Genomic DNA, 21,932 nt, shown 5'->3' on the forward strand with positions numbered 1-21,932 from the left:
AAAAGATTACCAACATCTGTTTTATGGCTTAGTTCTCCCCATCTCAGCCAAAATTTCTGAGCCACAGCTTTGGAACTGTGAGTGGGGAGAATTATATCCTTCTGTCTTAGTGATACTCCTACATTAGGAGCTGAATGCTCTGTTTGGGAGGGAAGAGATCTGGATAAACAAAATGTAGTATACACGTGCAATGAAATATTACTCAATCTTAAAAAGGAAGAAAATTCTGACACATGCTACAACATGGATGAACCTTGAGGATGTTATGCTTAGTGAAATAGACCAGTCAAAAAAGGACAAAAGTTGTTTGATTCCACTTACACGAGATAGCTAGAGTAGTCAATTCATAGAGACAGAAAGTTGGATGTTGGTTGCCAGGGGCTGAGGGGAGAGGATGGGAGCTATTGTTTTATGGTTATAGAGTTTCAGTTTTGCAAGATAAAAAGACTCCTGGAGATCTGTTGCATAACAATGTGAATGGACTTAACACTATTAGACTCAAAACTTAAAAATGGTTATGATGGTAAATTTTATGTTATGTATATTTTACTACAATTTAAAAAATAAAATTATTTACATCTTAAGTGAAAATGAAGTAATCTTTTTCAGACATAGAAAAGCTGAAAGAATTAATCAGCAGTAGCCCTGCATTATGAGAAATGTTAAAGGAAGTCCTTCTGGCAGAAGAAAGATACCTGGTAGAAATCTGGATCTATACAAAGGAACAAATAACTGTGGAAATGGTAATATATGGGTAAATATAAAAATAGAAAAGAAAGATGTTTTTCCTTGTTATTTAAAGCTCTTTGAAAGATAATTTAAGGGCACCTGGGTGGCTCAGTTGGTTAAGTGTCTGCTTTCTGCTCAGGTCATGATCGTAGGGTCCTGGGATTGAGTCCCACATCAGGCTCCCTGCTCAGGGGGGAGCCTGCTTTGCCTTCTCCTTCTGCCCCTCCCCCCGCTTGTGCTCTCTCTCAAATAAATAAATAAAATCTTTAAAAAAAGATAATTTAAGCAAAGATAATAACAATATATGATGAGGTTTATAGAAGTGTAATATATAATAATGATAGCACAAATAGGAGAGGAAAATTGGAAGTATACTGTTATAAAGTTCTTATATTATATGTGAAGAGGCATTATATCACCTGAAAGTAGTCTGTGATAAGTTAAGGCTCTTTACATAAACTCTAGAACAGCCACTAAAATACACAATGAAGAATTACACATAGATAATTTGGCAAAGGAGATAAAATGAAACCATAGCAACATCAAATTAATCCAAAAGAAGGTAGGGACACCTGGGTAGCTCAGTGGTTGAGTGGCTGCCTTTGGCTCAGGGTGTGATCCTGGAGTCCTGTGATGGAGTCCTGCATTGAGCTCCCTGCATGGAGCCTACCTCTCCCTCTGCCTGTGTCTCTATTTCTCTCTGTATGTCTCTCATGAATAAATAAATAAGATCTTAAGAAAAAATCCAAAAGAAGTTAAAAAAAAGGGGAGGAAAAGAAACAGAGAATAGATAGGACAAATAGAAAACACATAACAAGATGGCCACTAAATGTAAATGACCTAAATACTTCAATAAAAAGCAGAGGTTGTAAGATTGGATAAAAAAGGAAGACCCAGGGACACCTGGCTGGTTCAGTCAGTAGAGTATGCAACTTTTGATTTCAGGGCTGTGAGTTTGAGCCCATGTTGGGGATAAGTTTACTTTAAAAATAGAAAAAGAAAAAAAGGAAGGGAGCCTGGGTGGTTAGGTCAGGTGAATGTCTGACTTCAGCTCAGGTCATGGTTCCAGGTCTAGTATTGAGCCCCCCTATGTTGGGCTCCTTGCTCACTAGGGAGCCTGCTTCTCCTCCCTCTGCCTGCTGCTCTCTCTGCTTATCCTCTCTCTTTCTCTCTGTCAAATAAATAAATAAATAAATATTTCAGCTAAATAAATAATTGTTGTTTTAACCTCCTAAATAAATAAATAAATAAATAAATAAATAAACAAAAGTAATACATAAAAAAAGGAAGACCCAACAATATACTGCCTATAGGAAGCATACTTTATATACAAAAACATCAATTACCTGAAAAAAAAAAAGAGAGATGGGAAAAGATATACTATGTCAACACAAATCAAAAGAATTTGATTTGTCAAATTCTCACTGGAGTGGCTGCATTAATATCAAATAAAGAAAATTTCAGGGCAAGGAATAATCTCAGGAATAAAGAAGTCATTTCATAATGATAAAGGGGTCAATTCATCAGAAGGATATAACAATTCCAAACGTTTATATACCCACTAATAGACTTTCAAATTATTTGAAGCAAAAATGGATAGAATTATAAAGAGAAATAGACAAATCCATAATTATAGTCAGCAATTTCAATATACCTCTTTCAGTAATTAATAGAACAAGTACAGAAAATTAGAAAAGATATCAAAAGATTTGAACAGTACTATCAACCAACTTGATCTAAATGACATTTGAAGAACATTGCACCTAATAATAGCAGAATAAATATTCTTTCCAGGAGCACATGAAACAGTTACAAGATAGAACTTATTCCGGGTCATAAAGCTATTTTCAATAAATTTAAAATGATTTAAATTATAACTGTAGGGGGATCCCTGGGTGGCTCAGTGGTTTAGTGCCTGCCTTCGGCCCAGGACATGATCCTGGAGTCCCGGGATCAAGTCCCACATTGGGCTCCCTGCATGGAGCCTGCTTCTCCCTCTGCCTGTGTCTCTGCCTCTCTGTGTCTCTCATGAATAAATAAATAAAATCTTTTAAAAAAATCATAACTGTACATTCTCTGATCATATTGAAATTAAATTAGAAATTAATAATAGAAAGCTTTCTGAAAAATCCTCAAATATTGAAACAGGGTAGCACATTTATAGATAATCCATAGATCAAAGAAAAAAATCAAAATGAAATTAGAAAGTATTTTTAACTGACTGAAAATGAAATACAACATAGCAAAATTTATGTGAAGCCATTAAGATAGCACTTGGGGGAAATTTTATAGTACCAAGTGCCTATATTAGAAAATAAGTAAGGTCTTCAATCAATGACCTCAGCTTCTACGTTAAGAAAAGTATAAAAAAGAAGAGCAAATTAAAGTAAGTAGAAGAAGGAAAATAATAAAGATCACAGTGGAAATCAATGAGACATAAGACAGAAAAAGGAAGAGATAAAACCAATGAAACCAAAAGTTGGTATCATTAAAAACCTAAAACCTCTAATTAGACTGATCAGAAAAGAAAAAGAGGAAAAAACACAAATTAACAAAACCAGAAATGAGAGCAGTGACTTCACTGTATATTCTATGGATCACAAGGGAATATTATGAACAGCTTTATGGCAATTAACTTGACAACTTAGATAAAACAGGCAAATTAAAAGACACAAACTAGAGGCAGTTGTGTAGCTCAGTCATTTAAACATCTGCTTTCAGTTCAGATTGTGATCCCAGGGTTCTAGGATAGAACCCTGAGTCCGGCTCCCTGCTCAGTAGGGAGCCTGTGTCTCCCTCTGCCCCTTCCCTTGCTTGTGCTTTCTCTCTCTTTAAAACAATAAATAGAAAAAGAAAGAAAGAAGAAAGAAAGAAAGAAAGAAAGAAAGAAAGAAAGAAAGAAAGAAAGAAAGAAAGAAAATCTTTAAAAAAAGACACAAACTAGTAAAGCTTACTCAAGAAAAAATAGATGACGCTTGTAGTCCTATATCTGTTTTTGTTTGTTTGTTTTAAAGATTTTATTTATTTATTCATGAGAGACAGAGAGAGAGAGAGGGAGAGAGGGAGAGGCAGAGAGAGACACAGGCAGAGGGAGAAGCAGGCTCCATGCAGGGAGCCCAACGTGGGACTGGATCCGGGGCTCTAGGATCGTGCCCCAGGCCGAAGGCAGGTGCTAAACCACTGAGCCACCCAGGGATCCCTATTTGTTTGTTTTTAAATTGAATTTGTAATTTAATACTTCCCACAAAGAAAATTTACTGCTGAATCCCACCAAGTATTTAAGGAAGAAATACATACCGATTATATATAAACTTTTAAAGAAAATTGAAAAGGAAGAAATACTTTCTATTAAGCAATCATGACTCTGATACCAAAATTTGATGAAGACATTATAAGAAAAGAAAACTACGACAGATATTCCCTATAAACATCGATTAAAAAATTCTAACCAAAATTGAACAAATTGAATCTCACACTTTATAAAAAAGATTATACACCATGACCAAGTAGAGTTTATTCCAGGAATATTCATGTTGGCTTTTTTTTTTTTTTTAAGATTTTGTTTATTTATTCATGAGAGACACAAAGACAGAGGCAGAGACACAGACAGATGTGGGTGGGACTCTATCCCCAGACCCAGGATCAGGCCCTGAGCCAAAGGCAGACACTCAACCGCTGAGCCACCCAGGTGTCCCATCATGTTTGGTTTAATGTTTGAAAATATATCAAAGTAATTTACCATATTAATAATCTAAAAAATAAAAGACCATGTGATCATGTCATGCAGAAAAAGCATTTGACAGTATGAAACATTTGTTTGTGATTTTAAACATCTTTAGCAAACTAGGAATAGAAGAGAACTTTCTCAGGAGGCTTGGGTGTCTCAGCGGTTGAGGGTCTACCTTTGGCTCAAGGTGTGATCCTGCAGTCCCGGGACTGAGTCCCACATCAGGCTCCCTGCCTGGAGCCAGCTTCTCCCTCTGCCTCTGTCTCTGCCTCTCTCTCTCTCTCTCTCTCTGTCTCTCATGAATAAATAAATTAAAAAAAATTTTTTAAACTTTCTCAACTTGATATAAGACATCTATGAAAAGTCTACAGCTAACACCTAAATTAATGGAGAAAGACTGAATATTTCCCCTCTAAAATCCAGAACAAAACAATAATGTCCCTTCTTGGGGTGCCTGGCTGGCTCAGTCAGTGGAGTGTGCAACTCTTGATGTTGGGGCTGTGGGTTCAAGATCATGTTTGGTGTAGAAATTACTTAAAAAATAAAATCTTTAGGGGCAACTTGGTGGCCAGTCAGTTAATCATCTGATTCTTGACCTCAGCTCAGTTCTTGATCTCAGGATTGTGAGTTCAGGCCTAATATGGAGCCTACTTTAAAATCAATTAATCAATCATCTTAAAAAAAAAAATAATGTCCCTTCTCTCTACTTCTACTCAACATTGTCCTGGGAAGTGCTAGCCTGTATAGTAAGGCAAGAGGAGGAAGCAGTAAAACTGTCATTATTTGCAGACAATATGATTGACTACGCAGAAAATCTACAAAAATGTTACTTGACCTAATACACGAGTTTAGCAGTATTGGAGGATTAAAGATCAATGTACAAAAAATAATTTTATTTCTATATCCTAACAACAATCAGAATTGAAATTTAAGAAGTAATACCATTTACAATAGCATGAAAGATAGATAAATCTGACAAAAGATGTGAAAGACTTGTGAGCATTGAAAACTACAAAGTATTGCTGAGAGAAATTAAAGAAGACTTAGTGAATGAAGAGAGATACTGCTCTCATGGGTTAGAAGACTCAATACTGTTAAGATGTCAATTCTTCCCCAATTGATCTACAGAGATTTAATGTAATCCCAATCAAATTCCTAGCAGGCATTTAAAAAAAAAAGGTTTTATTTTTTATTTTTTTTTTGAGAGAGAGACAGAACACAAGCAGGAGGAGGGGCAGAGGGAGAGGGAGAGGCAGACTTCTCGCTGAGCATGAGGCACGATGTGGGGTTCTATCCTATGACCCCAAAGTCAGACCCCCAACTGACTGGACCTCAGCACCCCACAGCAGGTTTTTAAAAAATTTTTTTGAAGATTTAATTTATTTAATTGACAGAGAGAGTGAGCAAGCACAAGCAGGAGGAGCAGCAGGCAGAAGGAGAGGGAGAAGCAGTCTGCCCCCTGCCCCCCAGCAAAGAGCCCATTGCAGGGTTCAGTCCCAGGGTCCCTGGATCATGACCTGAGCCAAAAGCAGATACTTAACCAACTGAGCCACCCAGGAGCCCCAGGAGGCATTTTTTTTTAAATAAAAAATTTAAGCTCATTCTAAATTCATATGGAAATGTAAAGGACCTAGAATAGTCAAAACAATTTTGAAAAAAAAAAAATACAGTTAGGGGATGCGTGGGTGGCTCAGAGGTTGAGTGTCTGTCTTTGGCTTGGGGCGTGATCCTGGAGTCCCAGGATTGAGTCCCACATAGAGCTTTCTGCATGGAGCCTGCTTCTTTCTCTGCCTATGTCTCTGCCTCTCTCTCTGTCTCTCATGAATAAATAAATAAAATCTTAAAAAAATACAGTTGGAGGGATGTGATTTAAAAACTTATAAAGCTACCATAATCAAGGCAGTGTGGCATTCGCATAAAGACAGACAAATAGATCAACAGAATAAAATAGGATCCAGAAATAGATATGTGTGTCTGTATCAATTCAGTAGAGAAAGGATAAATTTTGTAACAATTAGTGTTGGAACAATCAGATATCCAGGAGCAAAAAAAGTGAACTTTGATCTATATCTCTCACCATATATAGAAAAAAATAACTCAAAAGAGATTTATAAGGATGTTTGGCTGGTTCAGTCTGTAGAACATGCAGCTCTTGATCTCAGGGTTATAAGTTTGAGCTCCATGTTGGGTGTAGAGATTGCTTAAAAATAAAATCTTTTTTAAAAAGAGAGAAAACCTTTATGATCTTGAGATAGGCAAATATTTCCTATATATGATAAACAAAAGTGAGATCCATAAAAGAACAAATTGTTCAATTGGACTTCATTGAAATTATAAATCTCTGCTTTTCACAAGACACTAAGTAAATGAAAAGACAAGGCCCAAATGGGGAAAAAATGTACGAATCATATATCTGGTAAAGAACTTATATCCAGAAAACATAAAGAACTTCCAAAACTCAATAATAAAAAACAAACAACCTCTTTTTTTTTTCCAAGTAAGCTCCATGCCCAATGTAGGATTTGAATTCATGATCTACTCATGTAGATCAAGGGTTGCATGCTCTATCAATCAAGCCAGTCAGGTGTCCCCACATCCTAATTTTAAATTTGTTTTTATTTTTATATATTTTTAAAATATTTTATTTATTTATTCATGAGAGACACGCACAGAGAGAGAGAGGCAGAGACACAAGCAGAGGGAGAAGCAGGCTCCAGGCAGGGAGCCTATGTGGGACTCGATCCCGGGACCGAGATCACTCCCTGAGCCGAAGGCAGACCCTCAACCTCTGAGCCACCCAGGTGTCCCAAAGATTTAATATATTTATTTGAGAAAGAAAGCACGAATGGAGAGGGACAAAGGAAGAGGGAGAATCAGGCTTCCTGAGCTCAGAGCCCAACATGGGGCTCAATCCCGGGACTCCGGGATCATGACCTGGGCTGATGGCAGATGCTTAACCAAATGAGCCACCCCAGTGCCCCAACCTCATTTTTTTAAATGGACAAAAGAGGGATACCTGGCTGGCTTAGTTGGAAGAGCGTATGACTCTTGATCTCAGCGTTGTGAGTTCAAGCCCCACATGTGTGTAGGGATTACATTAACAAATAAACAAACATGGACAAACAAAAAAATAACATGGACAAAAGATTTGAGCAGACACCTTACCAAAAAAGATAGGATGCTAAATAAGCACATGAAAAGATGCTCAACATCATTCTCCATGAGAGAAATGCAAGTTAAAAACTATGATGAGATACCACTATATATCCATTAGAATGGCTAAGATGAAAATTTATTGTCTGTACTAAGTGCTTGCAAAGATGTGAAGGGACTGAAATTCTTATACACTGCCAAGGGGAATAGAAAATGGTACAGCCACTCTGGAAGAAAGTTTGCCATTTTCTTAAGAAGTTAAAATGGTATTCATGCAAGGTAAATGAAATCTTAAGTCCATACAAAGTCTTGGACACAAATGTTTATAGAGTTCTTATTCATAACTGCCCCAAACTGCAAATCAGTAGATGTTCTTCAATGGGCAAATGGATAAGTGAACCATGGTATATTCATGCCATGGCATACTACTCAGCAATAAAGAATGAACTCTCAATATACCTAACAACACAGATGAAAAACTTTAAAACATTTTATTTATTTATTTTAGAGAAAGAGAGAGTGAGAACAGGCATGTGTGAGCAGGGGAAGGAGCAGAGAAAGAGGTACACGCTGACTCTGTGCTGAGGACTTGGGGCCTGACAGGGGGCTTGATCCTCTGACCCTGAGATCATGACCTGAACTGAAATCAAGAGTCAGACACTTAACAGACTGGGCGACCTAGGAACCCCACAACATAAGTGAGTCTTTTTTTTCTTTAAAGACTTTATTTATTCATAAAAGACACACAGAGAGAGGGGCAGAGACATAGGCAGAAGGAGAAGCAGGCTCCCTGCAGGGAGCCTGATGCAGGACTTGATCCCAGGACCCCAGGATCATAACCTGAGCTGAACACAGACGCTCAACCACTGAGCCACCCAGGTGCCCCAACATGAGTGAATCTTACAGGTATCAGGCTAAGTGAAAGAAACCAGACAAAAAAAAAAAAAGAGTGCATACTATATGATTCCATTTATGTAAGATTTTAGAAAATGCAAACTAATATATAATGACATCGACTCAGTGCCTTGAGACGGTAGAGGGTGGTTCAGGAAGGGGAGGGAGGCAGGGATTAAGAGGAAACTTTTGGGGGTGATATGTTTAGGAATTCAGTTGTGACTGTTTCACTGGAATATATTTATATCAAAACTTATTAAACTATATATTTTAAACGTGCAGTTTATTATGTTAAATATACTTCAGAAAGCTATTAAATAAACAGACACTTAACATAATGCCTAAGGTTTGAAGCAGAAATTTGCTCAATTTGTCTTCCATCCTGGTTTAAACTGCTTCTGACAGTTTCTGAAACTGAGTACAAAGTGATGTTTGATGATCTATGACAATGTGTAGTCTTGTGCTGTCTTATATGATTGGCTTATTAAGTCATCAGTGGGGATTTCATTTCTTCCACTAAACTACAAAATCCTCAAGGTTAGGCTTTGTATCTTGTACTTTTTTGTATTCTCCCACTAAATCCAGCATAGTTTCAGACAGAAAAGTTTAACAAATGACTTTTGGTTAACCAAGTGCATTTTGCACTCTTTGACAAATGTGGGGAGGGAGGGAGGACTCAAGAGAGAAAATGAAGAATGATTTTCTCTATTTTTATTCTTTATCTGGAATATAGCATAGAGGACATAGGGGGAAAGACCGTGACACAAAGCTACCCCAAGGCACCGCAAGGTTGAATAAGAGAGCCGACATATACCAAGGTGAAAGGATTGCCAGACCGCAAAGCAGCCTAATTTTATTCCCTTGCCCTCTTTATTTTGACTTCTAGGGTGGTGCTGACCAGAAAAGCAAGGAGGAACTCAAGGGGCAGCTTGATATATAACAATATCCTTTCACTAAATGCCCTCAATGAGCAGGTTGTCCCAGTTGTGATTATAATGACATTCCTCTCCACATTCCCCCCAAAAGGTGGCAGTTCTCTACAGCTGAACAGATCAGCAAAACTGGAAGAGACAGAGCTAGAACTACCATCAGAATCTGGGATTCCTGCCTGTGTGGGGAGAGACAAGGGCAAACATTATTCACTATAGCGGTGGGTAAAGTTGACGATCTTTGATTTCAGTCGTAGGAACTCTCCATTGCCTGTAGAAATACGTCTATTGTAGGAAATTATATTGCCCTGGCTTTGACTTTTATAGATTATGTGGGCATAGGAGATGACATAGAATAGCCAGAAACAGTGCATGAATATACGGGACAGCAAGCCAAACCAGCGTACAGCTCTGACCTCTTCAGTGACAGAGTCATTGTTGGTAAGGATTTGTACTACAATGTTTACAGTTTCATAGAAAATGATCCAGATGATGTAGGTCACCAAGCCCCTGTATATTTGGGCATATACTGAGTATAGGAGGAAGCAGCTGATGATGATTGTAACGAAAGACAGGAAGAAGACAATACTGAAAGTCCAGCAGATGATGAACTCGTTTACCGTGACACTTGCACTCTGGGTCTGTAGGTAATTGTCAATGCAGTCATTCCTCCTTATGTACTTCTGTTCAAAGATAAGGTACATCTCGGTGGCCACAATGGTAAAGACCCCTGATAACACGGTGCCCATCCTGGCATTCATCCCAAACCAACGCTGCTGTCTCATGCTGAGATTTTCTGTGAAGGCAAATAGTGTGCAGGAGAATTCTGATTCCTGCCAATGCGGTAAATTATCAGGCTTTCTGCCTCCAGCCCCAAAATTCACTCTGGAAAAACAATAGAGAGAAATATGGAAACTAGGAAATAAACAGCTTTGGGAAGACAGAAGACTTTAAAAATGCTTGGTAGTGTGAATGAGGAGGAGGGAGTCTGGGGCTGGTGGCAAGGAGCAGATAAATGAGAGAAGTGGTTCTCAACCCTGGCTTCACATTAGAATCGCTGAAAGCACCCATGTCAGGATCCCTGGGTGGCTCAGCGGTTTAGCACCTGCCTTCAGCCCAGAGCGTGATCCTGGAGTCCCAGGATTGAGTTCCACATCAGGCTCCCTGCATGGAGCCTGCTTCTCCCTCTGTGTCTTTGCCTCTCTCTCTCTCTCTCTCTCTCTCTTATGAATAAATAAAATCTAAAAAAAGAAGAAAAAAAAAAAAAGAAAGAAAGAAAGTGCCCAGGCTCTGCCCCAGAACAATTAGAACATTTCCTGAGTTCGACCTAGAAATCAGTGTTTTTCAAAACTTCCTAGTGATTTTCATATGTAGCCAATATTGGAAAACCTGGAGTAGAAAAGGTAGTTTAAATTATGCTCTTACCTTTTTCAGCATTCCCTTAGGCAACCATTGCTGTACCCTGATGAGGAAAATTGGCTGCACTTGCCAGACCTTGGGTGTCAGTGTCTCAGGAGAAAAATCAGCAGTACGATAGCCCTGCTGGCATGAAGAGTTGGTGAAAACGGGTGGACACCAACTGGCTTTCAGCAATCACTCCTGCACTACATATCAAAACTTAAAGAATACAAAGAAAGGTGTACTTTCAGGGGAAATTTAGAGCTGCAAGTATGGAATAGCCTAATAATAGAAAAGAAAAAGCAATAGTGAGCTACGGGTTCAACTAAAAAATTTAAGGAAAAACACCCAACCCAATAATAAGAACAACAAAAAATATTAGGGAAAAAATGAATAAGAAGAACAGGAATCATTGAAAAGGAAATAAAGTAGAGGGATTTCTGATTGGTTAGGTTAGGGGCCAACTTGCTTAAAACAACTAAAAATTCTTAATAAAATAGTTTTAAAATATTCTTTTTTTAACAGAGAGTTTACGTATTTATTTGACACACAGAGAGAAGAAGCAAGCTGAGGGAGAAGCAGGCTCCCCGCTGAGCAGGGAGCTTGTTGCAGGGCTAGATCCCGGGGACCCTGGGATCATGACCTGAGCTGAAGGCAGATGCTTAACTGTCTGAGCCACCCAGGTGCCTCTTAAGATATTCTTAAAAGCACAGAAGAGCTGACAAAGTACAAGGTAAGAAACCAATCTATCGGAGATGAGAAATGGGAGAGGTAAGCAAGCATGGAAGTCAGTTTTGCTCTGAGATATTTACCAATCTGAGGAAACTCTATAGGCTAAGGACAAATGAAATCAAAGCGCAGATCCACCAAGGTGGGGAATCTATTAGAAAGCCTTCCTTGTATTAGTCGTGGCTTCCTGTGATTAAAGGTGAATCAGAAGTAAGCCTGACTCGCATCATCCCCTCAAGAGACTCAAGAAAGAGAACTTAATGCTACACTGAACATAAGGGGAGAAACTCTCTTTGAGGAATTGGACCATAGCTAGCCTTTTTGTGGATTTGTAGCCCAAAATATATGAGGTATTCAAAGAAGCTTTTATGGGGCACCTGGGTGGCTCAGTTAGTTAAGTATCTGACTTTTTTTTTTTAAGATTTTATTTATTTATTCATGAGAGTCACAGAGAGAGAGGCAGAGACACAGGCAGAGGGAGAAGCAGGCTCCCCACAAGGAGGACTTGATCCCAGGACCCCGGGATCATGACCTGAGCCAAAGGCAGATGCTCAACCACGGAGCCATCCAGGTGCCCCAAGCATCTGACTCTTTATTTCAGCTCAGGGACAAGGGATCCAGCCCCATGTGGGACTCTGCCCTCCCCCTCTGCCACTCGCTCTCTCTCTCTCTCTCTCTGAAATAAATAAATAGAATTGTAAAAAAAAATTTTAAGTTACAAATCCAGTTTAAAGTAGTCCAGAGCTGAAATTGTCTCTAAGTTCCTGACAGAAGTAAACTCAAATCTTCTCTGGAGGAATTCATCTTTGTGTTGGTCCTCAAAGAATCTCCATCAGCACATTTTCAGGGATGATGACTACTACACAATAAAGAAGAACCAGCACACAAGGAACAAGGCACTGCAAATGAGAACCAGCAGAAATAGTGGACAGCAGAAACAGAACTGCAAACATATGAAATTATTTAACAATTACAGTTAATACATTTTTTACATTAAAATTTTAATTTTATTTTTGATTATGGTAAAACACACATAAAATGTATCATCTTAACCATTTTTTAGAAGTTCACTTATTTATTTTAGTAATCTCTACAATCCAATGTGGGGCCATCCAAAAATCAAGAGTTGCATTCTCTTCTAACAGAACCACCCTGGTGCCCCACCATTTTAATCATTTTGTAAAAAGATTTAATTAACTAATTAATTTTTTGACAGAGAACGAGAGAGAGAGAGAGAGAGAGCACAAGCAGGCGGAGTAGCAGGCAGAGGGAGAAGCAGACACCCCACCCCTGGCTGAATAGGGAGCCTGATGCAGAGCTAGATCGCAGGACTCTGAGATCATAACCTGAGCTGAAGGCAGATGCTTAATCTACTGAGCCACCCAGGCACTCCCTCCCCCCCCCTTTTTTTTTTTATATTTCTTTATTTCTTTTAGATAGAGAGAGCACAAGCACATGGGGTGGGGCAGAGGGAGAGAGGGGAGAGAAAGAGAGAGAAGCAGACTCCCCACTGAGCACAGAGCCCCACGCAGAGCTTAATTCCACAACCCCGAGACCAGGACTGGAGTCAAAATCAAGAGTCAGATGCTTAATTGACTGAGTCACCCAGGCTCCCTTAACCATTTTTTTAAGTGTGCAGTTCAACAGTGTTAACTATATTCACATTGCTATGCAGCCAATTTCTAGAACTTTTTCATCTTGCAAAACTGAAACTCTATACCCATTAAACAACTCCCTGTTTCCCCTCTCCCACAATCTCTGGCAACCACCATTCTACTTTTTTTTTTTTTCCTGTTAAGTTGGCTCCACACCCAATGTGGAGCTTGAACTCATGACCCTGAGATTCAGAGTCATATACTTTACTGACTGAACCAGCCATCTGCTTTTTGTTTCTATGCATTTTACTACTCTGGATATAGTATGTAATATACCTGGATGTGATAGATCCGAAGTAGTAAAGTGAAATGATACAGTATTTGTCTTTTTGTTTCTGGCTTATTTTATTTAGCATAATTTCTTCAAGGCTCCACTATGTTATAGCTTTTATCAGAATTCCCTTTGATTACAACATTTACATAAGTAAAAGGCAATATTGAAAATATATGTGGAAATAGGAGACCATAAAAAATAACCTAGCAGAGAGAGAACCAGACAGAATTTCTAGAGATGAAAAACTTAAGACCTGAAATTAAAATTTCCATGGGCATATTTGGTAGCAGATTGGACACAGGTGAAACTGTAATTAGTTAAGCAGAAGACAGGTCAGGAGACCTTATCCAGACTGTAATACAGAGAGACAAAAACATAGAGAAAGTGGATGAGAAGTTAAGAGACATAAAGAATATAATAAGATGGTCTGATGAGAGAGAGGAAGAGAGGGAGAGAGAGAAGAAGGAGGATGAAGAAGAGGAAAAGGAGAAGAAGGGGAAGAAAGGAGGAGGAGGAGGAGGAAGGGAGGAAAGGGAAAAATAGGATAGCATATTTGAAGAGGTAATACCTGAGAGTGATATTGTGATTTATTATAAGAAATATATATTTAAGGTGCCTGAGTGGCTCAGTTCGTTAAGCGTCCAACTCTTGGACTCCTGGTTTTGGCTCAGGTCATGATCTCAGGGGTGTGAGATGGAGCTTAAGATTCTCTTTCTCCCCCTCCCTCTGCCCAGCCCTGTCTCTAAAATAATGACTAAATAAATCTTAAAAGAAATATATATTTGGTCTTCATCCCTGGTCCTGGCTTACAGTTCTTCAAACCATTGGAACTTCCTAAGTGCTGAGGATGATAAAAGTGTCTTTTGTTATGTTAACAAGTTGACTCTTTTACCTCCCTATCTCTCTTCTACATCCCAAAACATAAGTTCCATCTCCTTCTTCTCCCCCACCCCCACCCCACATATATATCTTGACTCAGTCATTGTCTTTCCCATCTCCCTTGCCACCACCAATAGTCCAAGCACCATTATGTCTCCTCTGGGCTTCTGTGACTAACACCACTTGTGAAGTTATAGTCTTGATAGAGCCATGAATGATGATGATATAGTCATATTAGGAGCTGGGGAGGAAAGGCAGTGAGTAGGTATGTAGGGGTAAGAAGTCCTCATCTATCACGATGGGAAACCAACATATAATGTCTAAAAATGATTAATAAAAAAATGTCAATATGGCAATACCTGGGTGGCACACTCAGGGTAAGCATCCAACTCTTGGTTTCTGCTCAGGGTTGTGAGATCGAGCACGGAGTTCGCTCAGGACTCTCTCTCCCTCTGCTGTTCCCCCCTACAAATGCTCTCTCTCTCTCTCACACACACATAGAAATAAATAAATAAATCTTTTTAAAAATCTTTTAAAAAAAGAAATATCAATATACATGTATGGTTTAGGGAAAATGAGGGAACCAGAAGGTGTCTGCTTGTGGGAAGTTATGACGAGGAGGTGGGGCAGAGGACTGCTATCTTTTTTAGAATCCCTTAAGTATTGGTACTAAACACACACACACACAATTTAATAAATTTATGAAAATATAATTGTTTTATGAGTTCCTAATAAATCTAGATCATTTATTTAAATATATCCCATTGGTTCCCTTTATGCTAGTGTAGCTTATTGTGATACAATATCTTTGTAGCCCCCAAAATGGTTAAGCTGGCATTGTGGAAAGACAGCCAGGTAATTCTGTCCCAGTCTAAACCAAGAGCTAAAAATGTTAGCATGAAAAGTAGTTGGTAACAGTGCAAGTCTTTTTTTCTTTGTGAAATGTCCTGAAAGTGATACATTATTTCAACTAAGTACACTGCTAGAAATGATTCTGATTCTTTCTTTGAATATTGACTTAAAAAATATTTTACTTATTTATTTTAGAGAGAGAGAGAGAGAGCACATGAGCAGGGACGAGTGGGAGAAGTACGCTCTCTGTTGAGCAAGGAGCCTGATGCGGGGCTCTATCCTGGGACTCCAGGATCATGACCTGAGCTGAAGGCCGACGCTTAACTGGCTGAGCCACTCAGGTGCCCTGAATATTGACATTAAAAAAAAAAAGATTTATCTATTTATTTGAGAGAGAGAGAGAGCACAAGTGGGGATGGGGTAGAGGGAGAGAGAGACAATCTGCTGCAGACTCCCCATTGAGTGTGGTACCCAATGCAGAGCTTGATCTCATGACCTTGAGATCATGATCTGAGCTGAAATCAAGAGTCACTGACTGAGCTACCCAGGCGTCCCAACTTTATTTTATTTTTTTAAATTTAAAGTAGGGGGTTTAATACCCAGTGGGGGTTGAACTCATGATCCTGAGATCAAGGGTCACATGCTCTACCAACAGACCCAGCCAGGGGCCTCAAATATTGATTGACATTTTAACTACTTTCAAATGGAAGATATCTCTACATTGATTTTTAAATGAACTATACATTAGAAAAATTAAAAATTATTAATATAACAAGATATGGTGTTTACTTTTATCCTTCCACTTCATTTTAACATCCCTTTTGAACTCATTCACATTTATGTTTGTTTAAAAATATTCTTCATTTTTTAGGCTCTGAACTAAACTTTTATCATACTTGGATGGATCTCATTTGACAACCTACAGATCAGTCTAGTTTTTCTGAGTGGTCTATATTTAGAGCATCAGCAAGTATATTTTTTGGGGTAGCATTGCCCTCCCAGGTTCAAGTTAATTAGTCACATTCTGAGCCATCAAGGGTATCTTGAAAATGCAAGGGAAGAAATAGATTTACAATTTGTAAGGGGGGGTCATCAGGTTAAGAATAGCAAATTTTCAAGTCAAATGGTTAGAGTTCAAATCCTGACTTTTCCATTTGTTGTATACTTACCCTCTCCAGGCCTTAGCTTCCATATCTTTTAAAAAAAAATATGATTAATTATTACTATTTTTTAAAGTAATCTCTACACCCAACATGGGGCATGAACTCACAACCCTGAGATCAACAGTTGCAGGCTCTTCCACCTGAGACAGCCAGGTGTCCCCAACTTCTACATCTTTAAATTGGGTGTATTAGTTACTTTTTTAAAAATTAAATTTACTAGTTTGCATAAAAAATTACCCTAAAACTTAATAGCACAAGACAACCATTTACTATGCACATGGATTCTGTGGATGAGGACTTTTTTTTTTTAAGATTTTATTTATTTATTCATGAGAGACACAGAGGGAGAGGCAGAGACACAGGCAGGGGGAGAAGCAGACTCCCTGTGGGGAGCCTGATGTGGGACTCAATCCCCGGGCCCCAGGATCATGACCTGAGCCTAAGGTAACTGCTCAACCATGCAGGTATCCCTCGATGAGGATTTTAGACACAACATAGGGTTAGCTTAACATTATGCATGATGAGGAATTTGGACAGGGGAAATCCAAGATGACTTAACACCACTTGCAAATTTGGAGGAGGCTCTTCCTGAAGACTCGTTCACTCACATGTCTGGCAATTGCTGTGGGCTGTCAGTGAGGGACCTCAGTTCCCATCCATGTGGTCTCTCTGTGTGGGCTCTTTTGGGCTTGTTTACAGCTTGCTAACTGGCTTCCCCAGAGTGAGTGTTCCAAAAAGAGTGAGCTGGTGGGAGCTGTATCAACTTTTCATTTCTTTTTAAGAGATTTTATTTTGGGGGTGCCTGGTGGCTCAGTCAGTTAAACATCTGCTTTCACTCAGCTCATGATCCCAGGGTCCTGGGATCAAGCCCAGGATCAGGCTAGGCTCCCTGCTCAGTGAGGAATCTGCTTCCCTCTCCCTTTGCCCCTCCCCCTACTCATGCATTCTCTCTCTCAAATAAATAAATACAATCTTAAAAAAATAATTAAAAGATTTTGTTTTTAAGTAATCTCTACACCAAATAAGGGGCTCAAACTCACAACCCTGAGATCAAAAGTCATTTGTTCCACCAACTGAGCCAGCTAGGCGCCCTGTATCACCTTTTTTAAACTGAGCCTTAGAAGTCCCACAGCATAGCTTCTACTACACTTTATTCTTTAGAGTCATCAAGGCTGGCCTGCATTCAGAAGAAGGGGAATTAGATCTGCCACTTATGGGAGGAGTGTTAAAGAATTTGCCCAGGTACAGGGGATTCTGGTTATCCCAGTGCTCATAATAGAAATTCTCAAATTTGCCAGATTGCCCAGGGAGGCAAAGGGATCATAACAAGGAAATATTTACCAGTGGACTAACATTCCTCACCTCTCCTCAGCCCCCAACATTTTTCTTGAATGAAACCAAGGGCTCTGTGTGCTAGGCCCATCAAATCAAAGCCTTTATTGGTCAGCTTCTCTCCGCTAGCTCACTGTAAATAACTGACAACACAAGGTAAACCATTTGGAAAGCGTGGCTGCAAATCTTGCAGAAGAGGCAGGGTCTAATGCAGCCATTAAAAAGGATGTAGAAAAATTGCTCAAATCCCACAAAACTCCTAGTGAATGGATGTAACAGAGTCAAACTAGTTAATAACCAGAAAGGAAGAAAATCTATAAGCATGTAAAAGGTATTCCAATAAAGAATGGCTTGAGGATGAATAAAACTGCTACATACTCACACAATGGGATGTTAAGTGGTCATCAAAATGGATGACCGTAGCAATACACAACAATATGAATGCATCTTAGCAATGTAATGGTAAGGCGAGGAAGTACCAAAAGAAGATACACAGTTAAAAACTATAGAGGGGCACCTGGGTGGCTTAGTTGGTTAAGCATCTGCCTTTGGCTCAGGTCATGATCTTAGGGTCCTGGCAGCAGGGAGCTTGCTCCTCCCTCTCTCTCTGCCCCTCCCCTGCTTGTGCTTGCACTCACTCTCTCTCTCATAAATAAATAAAATCTTAAAAAAAAACTATAGATATATATTACACATACATGCACACATACATTTTATGACCATATATATAGGTGCAATAAAATTATAAAACTGTCTAAGGAAACCATGTAAGGAAGGCAGAGGAATGATGAATTTAGGATTCTAGAGGAATGATGGTCACCTCAGGCCTGGGGAGGAAGTGAAATGGTTTGGGCAGACCAGGCATTAAGATAACTGACAAGATCCTAATTTTATTTTGGGCGGTGGATTGGAGGGTACCTATTACATTAGTAAAAATAGCTAATATTGGGGGCATCCTGGGTGGCTCAGCTGTTTAGTGCCGCCTTTGGCCCCGGGGTGTGATCTTGGGAACCCGGGACTGAGTCCCACGTTGGGCTCCCTGCGTGGAGCCTGCTTCTCCTTCTGCCTGTGTTTCTGCCTCTCTCTCTCTCTCTCTCTCTCTCTCTGTGTGTGTGTGTGTGTCTCATGAATAAATAAACAAAATCTTAAAAAAAATAACATTAAAAATAAAATAAAATAAATAAAAATAACTAATATTTAAAAAGTAAATAAAAGAGCCATGACTGGACCAATGAGGAATACGTAATGCACCAAGGATTATGGTAAATCTAACTGTGAGTACTTAGATAAAACAAGGATAATAACAGCATTTACCTCAAAGTTACTGTGAGGATTAAACGAGTTTATCTGTATGAGTTTGTATGTATATATATATATTATATATATATTTTTTACAGATTTTATATATTTATTCATAAGAGACACACACAGAATGAGGCAGAGACGTAGGCAGAGGGAGAAGCAGGCTCCTTGTGGGGAGCCTGATGCAGGACGAGATCCCAGGATCCTGGGATCACGCCCCAAGCCCACGCCCCAAGCCCAAGGCAGATGCTCAAATACTGAGCCACGTAGGCATCCCTAATGTATTTAAAACACTCAGAGCAGTGACTGAAACTAGTAGTAAACATTGAATTGCGTAAGTATTTTTGCTATTATTATTTTTTGCTTTATGCCAAGGGGTAACTCCTATTTATGCAAGTAAAACTACTATTTATTAAGCAGTGTTGTAGCAGACACCGTTAGCTTCATTCCCAATACCCATTTCCTTCTTCTTTGCTAATAGAAGTCTGATTTTGTTCCGGATGGCAATGAACCTAGACACAGGCAAAATATTTGCTTTTCTAGATAGCTGCTTGTATCAGGGGTGTCCATGGGATACAGTTCTAGCAAATGATGTACAAGCAGAAATCCACTGCAGGCTCTAGGAAGACGTTTGCTTTTCCTGACAAAGGGTAATGTGGGTAACACTTCCCTACCTACGTCTTCCCTTTTCTTTCTCATTTTTTTGATATTTTATTATTTTAAGCAATCACTACACACCCAATGTGGGGCTCAAACTCATGACCCCAAAATCAAGAGGTGTATGTTCTACTGACTGAGCCAGCCAGGTGCCCCAATTCCCCGCCCCCCCCCCCGTTTTTTTTTGTCTATGAGGCAACAGGCATGAAGACAAAAGCAGATATGCCAGGCATAACAACACTGAAAGAGTCTTTTTGCACTTTATTGCTTACCCCTGAAGTTGAACATTTTTCTAAGTCTTGATAAATGATTTTAAAATCTATGTCTAAATAAGTCTAGAAAATTTATTTTTTTTTTTTTTAAAGTAGGCTCCACTCTCAGCATGAAGCCTGATGTGGTGTTTGAACTCATCACCCTGGAATCAAGACCTGAGCTGAATCAAGAGTCAGACATTTACCCAACTGATTCACCCAGACACCCCCAAAATTATTTTGATAAGAAGATAAAAAGTCAAAGTGATAAGAAAGCATTGAGGCATCATTTCATTCATATCATTGTTCCCTCCAGTGGTACCTGAAATAATAGTGCCTCTTGCAGTTGGTGGTATTTTAGATTACCCAGTGATGGTAAGAACTTTATATTTTTGGTTCCCCTCATTGTTTGAGTTGTGATCCCCTCAAATGTTGCTACTAGCTCTTTCCAGCTGAATCTCTTGCGTTATTGGGTCAAAAGGAAGAAAATAACAGTGATAAGGATCACCTTTATTTTTTTTTAAGATTTTTTATTCATTCATTTAAGAGAGAGAGAGAGAGCACAAATGAGGAGGAGGGGAGAGGGAAGAGCAGGCTCCCCACTCAGCAGGGAGCCCAACGCAGGGCTTGATCCCAAGACCTTGGCATCACGACCCAAGATGAAGGCAGACACCTAATCAACTAAGCCACCCAGGTGCCCCAAGGAACACTTTTATTTTATTTTATTTTATTTATTTATTTTTCCAAGGAGCACTTTTAGAAGGCTTCACAGACTAATGCACCTATATCAGTTAAGAGAATATTTGAATGCAGGGAACAGAGACTCAAAAAATAGTGGTTGAAACAAATACAGATTCATTTTCTTTTCATAACAAAAAGTCTGGCAGTGGCAGTCAGGTTTGGTCATTGGCTTCTGAGGGGCATGTATGGGTGGCTAATTAGAGGTAGGATAAAATACTTTTCTTTTTAATTCTTTTTTTTTTTTTAGGATTTTATTTATTTATCTGAGAGAGTGAGTGAGCAAGAGTAAGAGAGAAAACATGAGCTAGGAGAAGGGCAGAGAGAGAGAAAAACTGGCCCTCCACTGAGTAGGGGGCCCGACATAGGGCTCTATGCCAGGACTCAGGGATCATGACCTGAGCCGAAGGCAGATGCCCAACTGATTGAGACACCCAGGCACCACTTAACTCTTTTTTTTTTTTTAAGATTTTATTTATTTGAGAGAGAAAGAGAGTGTTCAAGCAGGGGAAGAGGCAGAGGGAGAGGGAGAGGGAGAGGGAGAGGGAGAAGCAGACCCACTCCCCTCCCGCTGAGCAGGGAGCCCTACCCAGTGCTGGATCCCAGGACCCCAAGATCATGACCTGAGCTGAAGGCAGATGCTTAACGGACTGAGCCACCCAGGCACCCCTGTATTAGTTATATATTTATTTGTAACTAATTTCCTCAAAGCTAAGAAGCTTATGGTAACAAACATTTGTTATTTCATAATTTCTGTGAGTCAGGGTTGTGCAAGTGGCTTAGCTGCGTGGTTCTAGCTTAGGTGTCTCCTGCATTTGCAGTCCAGCTGTTGGCTGGCACAGTGGTCATCTAAAGCCTCAACTAGGGGAGGATATTCCTTGTCCAAGCTCACTCTCATGGTTGTTGACAGGAAGTCTCAGTATTTTGCTGGCTGTTTATGAGAGATCTCAGTTCCTCACCTGTAGGCCTTTCCATCGGCTGCCGAGTGTCCTCACAATATGGCAGCGGGCCTCACCCAGAGCAAGCGATGATAGAGAGGGAGAGAAAGAGAAAGAGAAAGAGAAAGAGAAAAAGAGAAAGAGCCAAATAGAAGCTGCAATACCTTTTATCATCTAATGTTAGGAGTGACATCTATCATTTCAGCTGCATTCAGTCAATTACACACACCAACTCTAGAGGAGAGTATGGGGACGGGGCTACACAAGGGTATAAATAGCAGGGAGCAGGGATTATTTTATTTAAATTCAATTAATTAACATATGGTTTATTA

The 21,932-nt window shown here is 39.4% G+C and overlaps 2 protein-coding genes across 2 annotated transcripts in view; both read right to left on the reverse strand.

Moving 5' to 3' along the window:
- Positions 1 to 21,932, reverse strand: part of TMEM217B (transmembrane protein 217B) — a 46,277-nt gene that overhangs the window by 3,995 nt on the left and 20,350 nt on the right. The window lies entirely within an intron of this gene.
- On the reverse strand, positions 9,639 to 10,217 carry TMEM217 (transmembrane protein 217). Its single transcript, XM_025991163.2, has one exon. It carries the CDS (start codon positions 10,215 to 10,217, stop codon positions 9,639 to 9,641), a length of 579 nt encoding a protein of 192 aa, XP_025846948.1.

This window comes from Vulpes vulpes, chromosome 1, assembly GCF_048418805.1.
Source record: "Vulpes vulpes isolate BD-2025 chromosome 1, VulVul3, whole genome shotgun sequence".
Lineage (NCBI taxonomy): Eukaryota > Metazoa > Chordata > Mammalia > Carnivora > Canidae > Vulpes > Vulpes vulpes.

Coding starts and splice junctions, on each gene's coding strand:
- TMEM217 (XM_025991163.2), bottom strand. CDS start 10,217: ATGAGACAGCAGCGTTGGTTTGGGATGAATGCCAGGATGGGCACCGTG.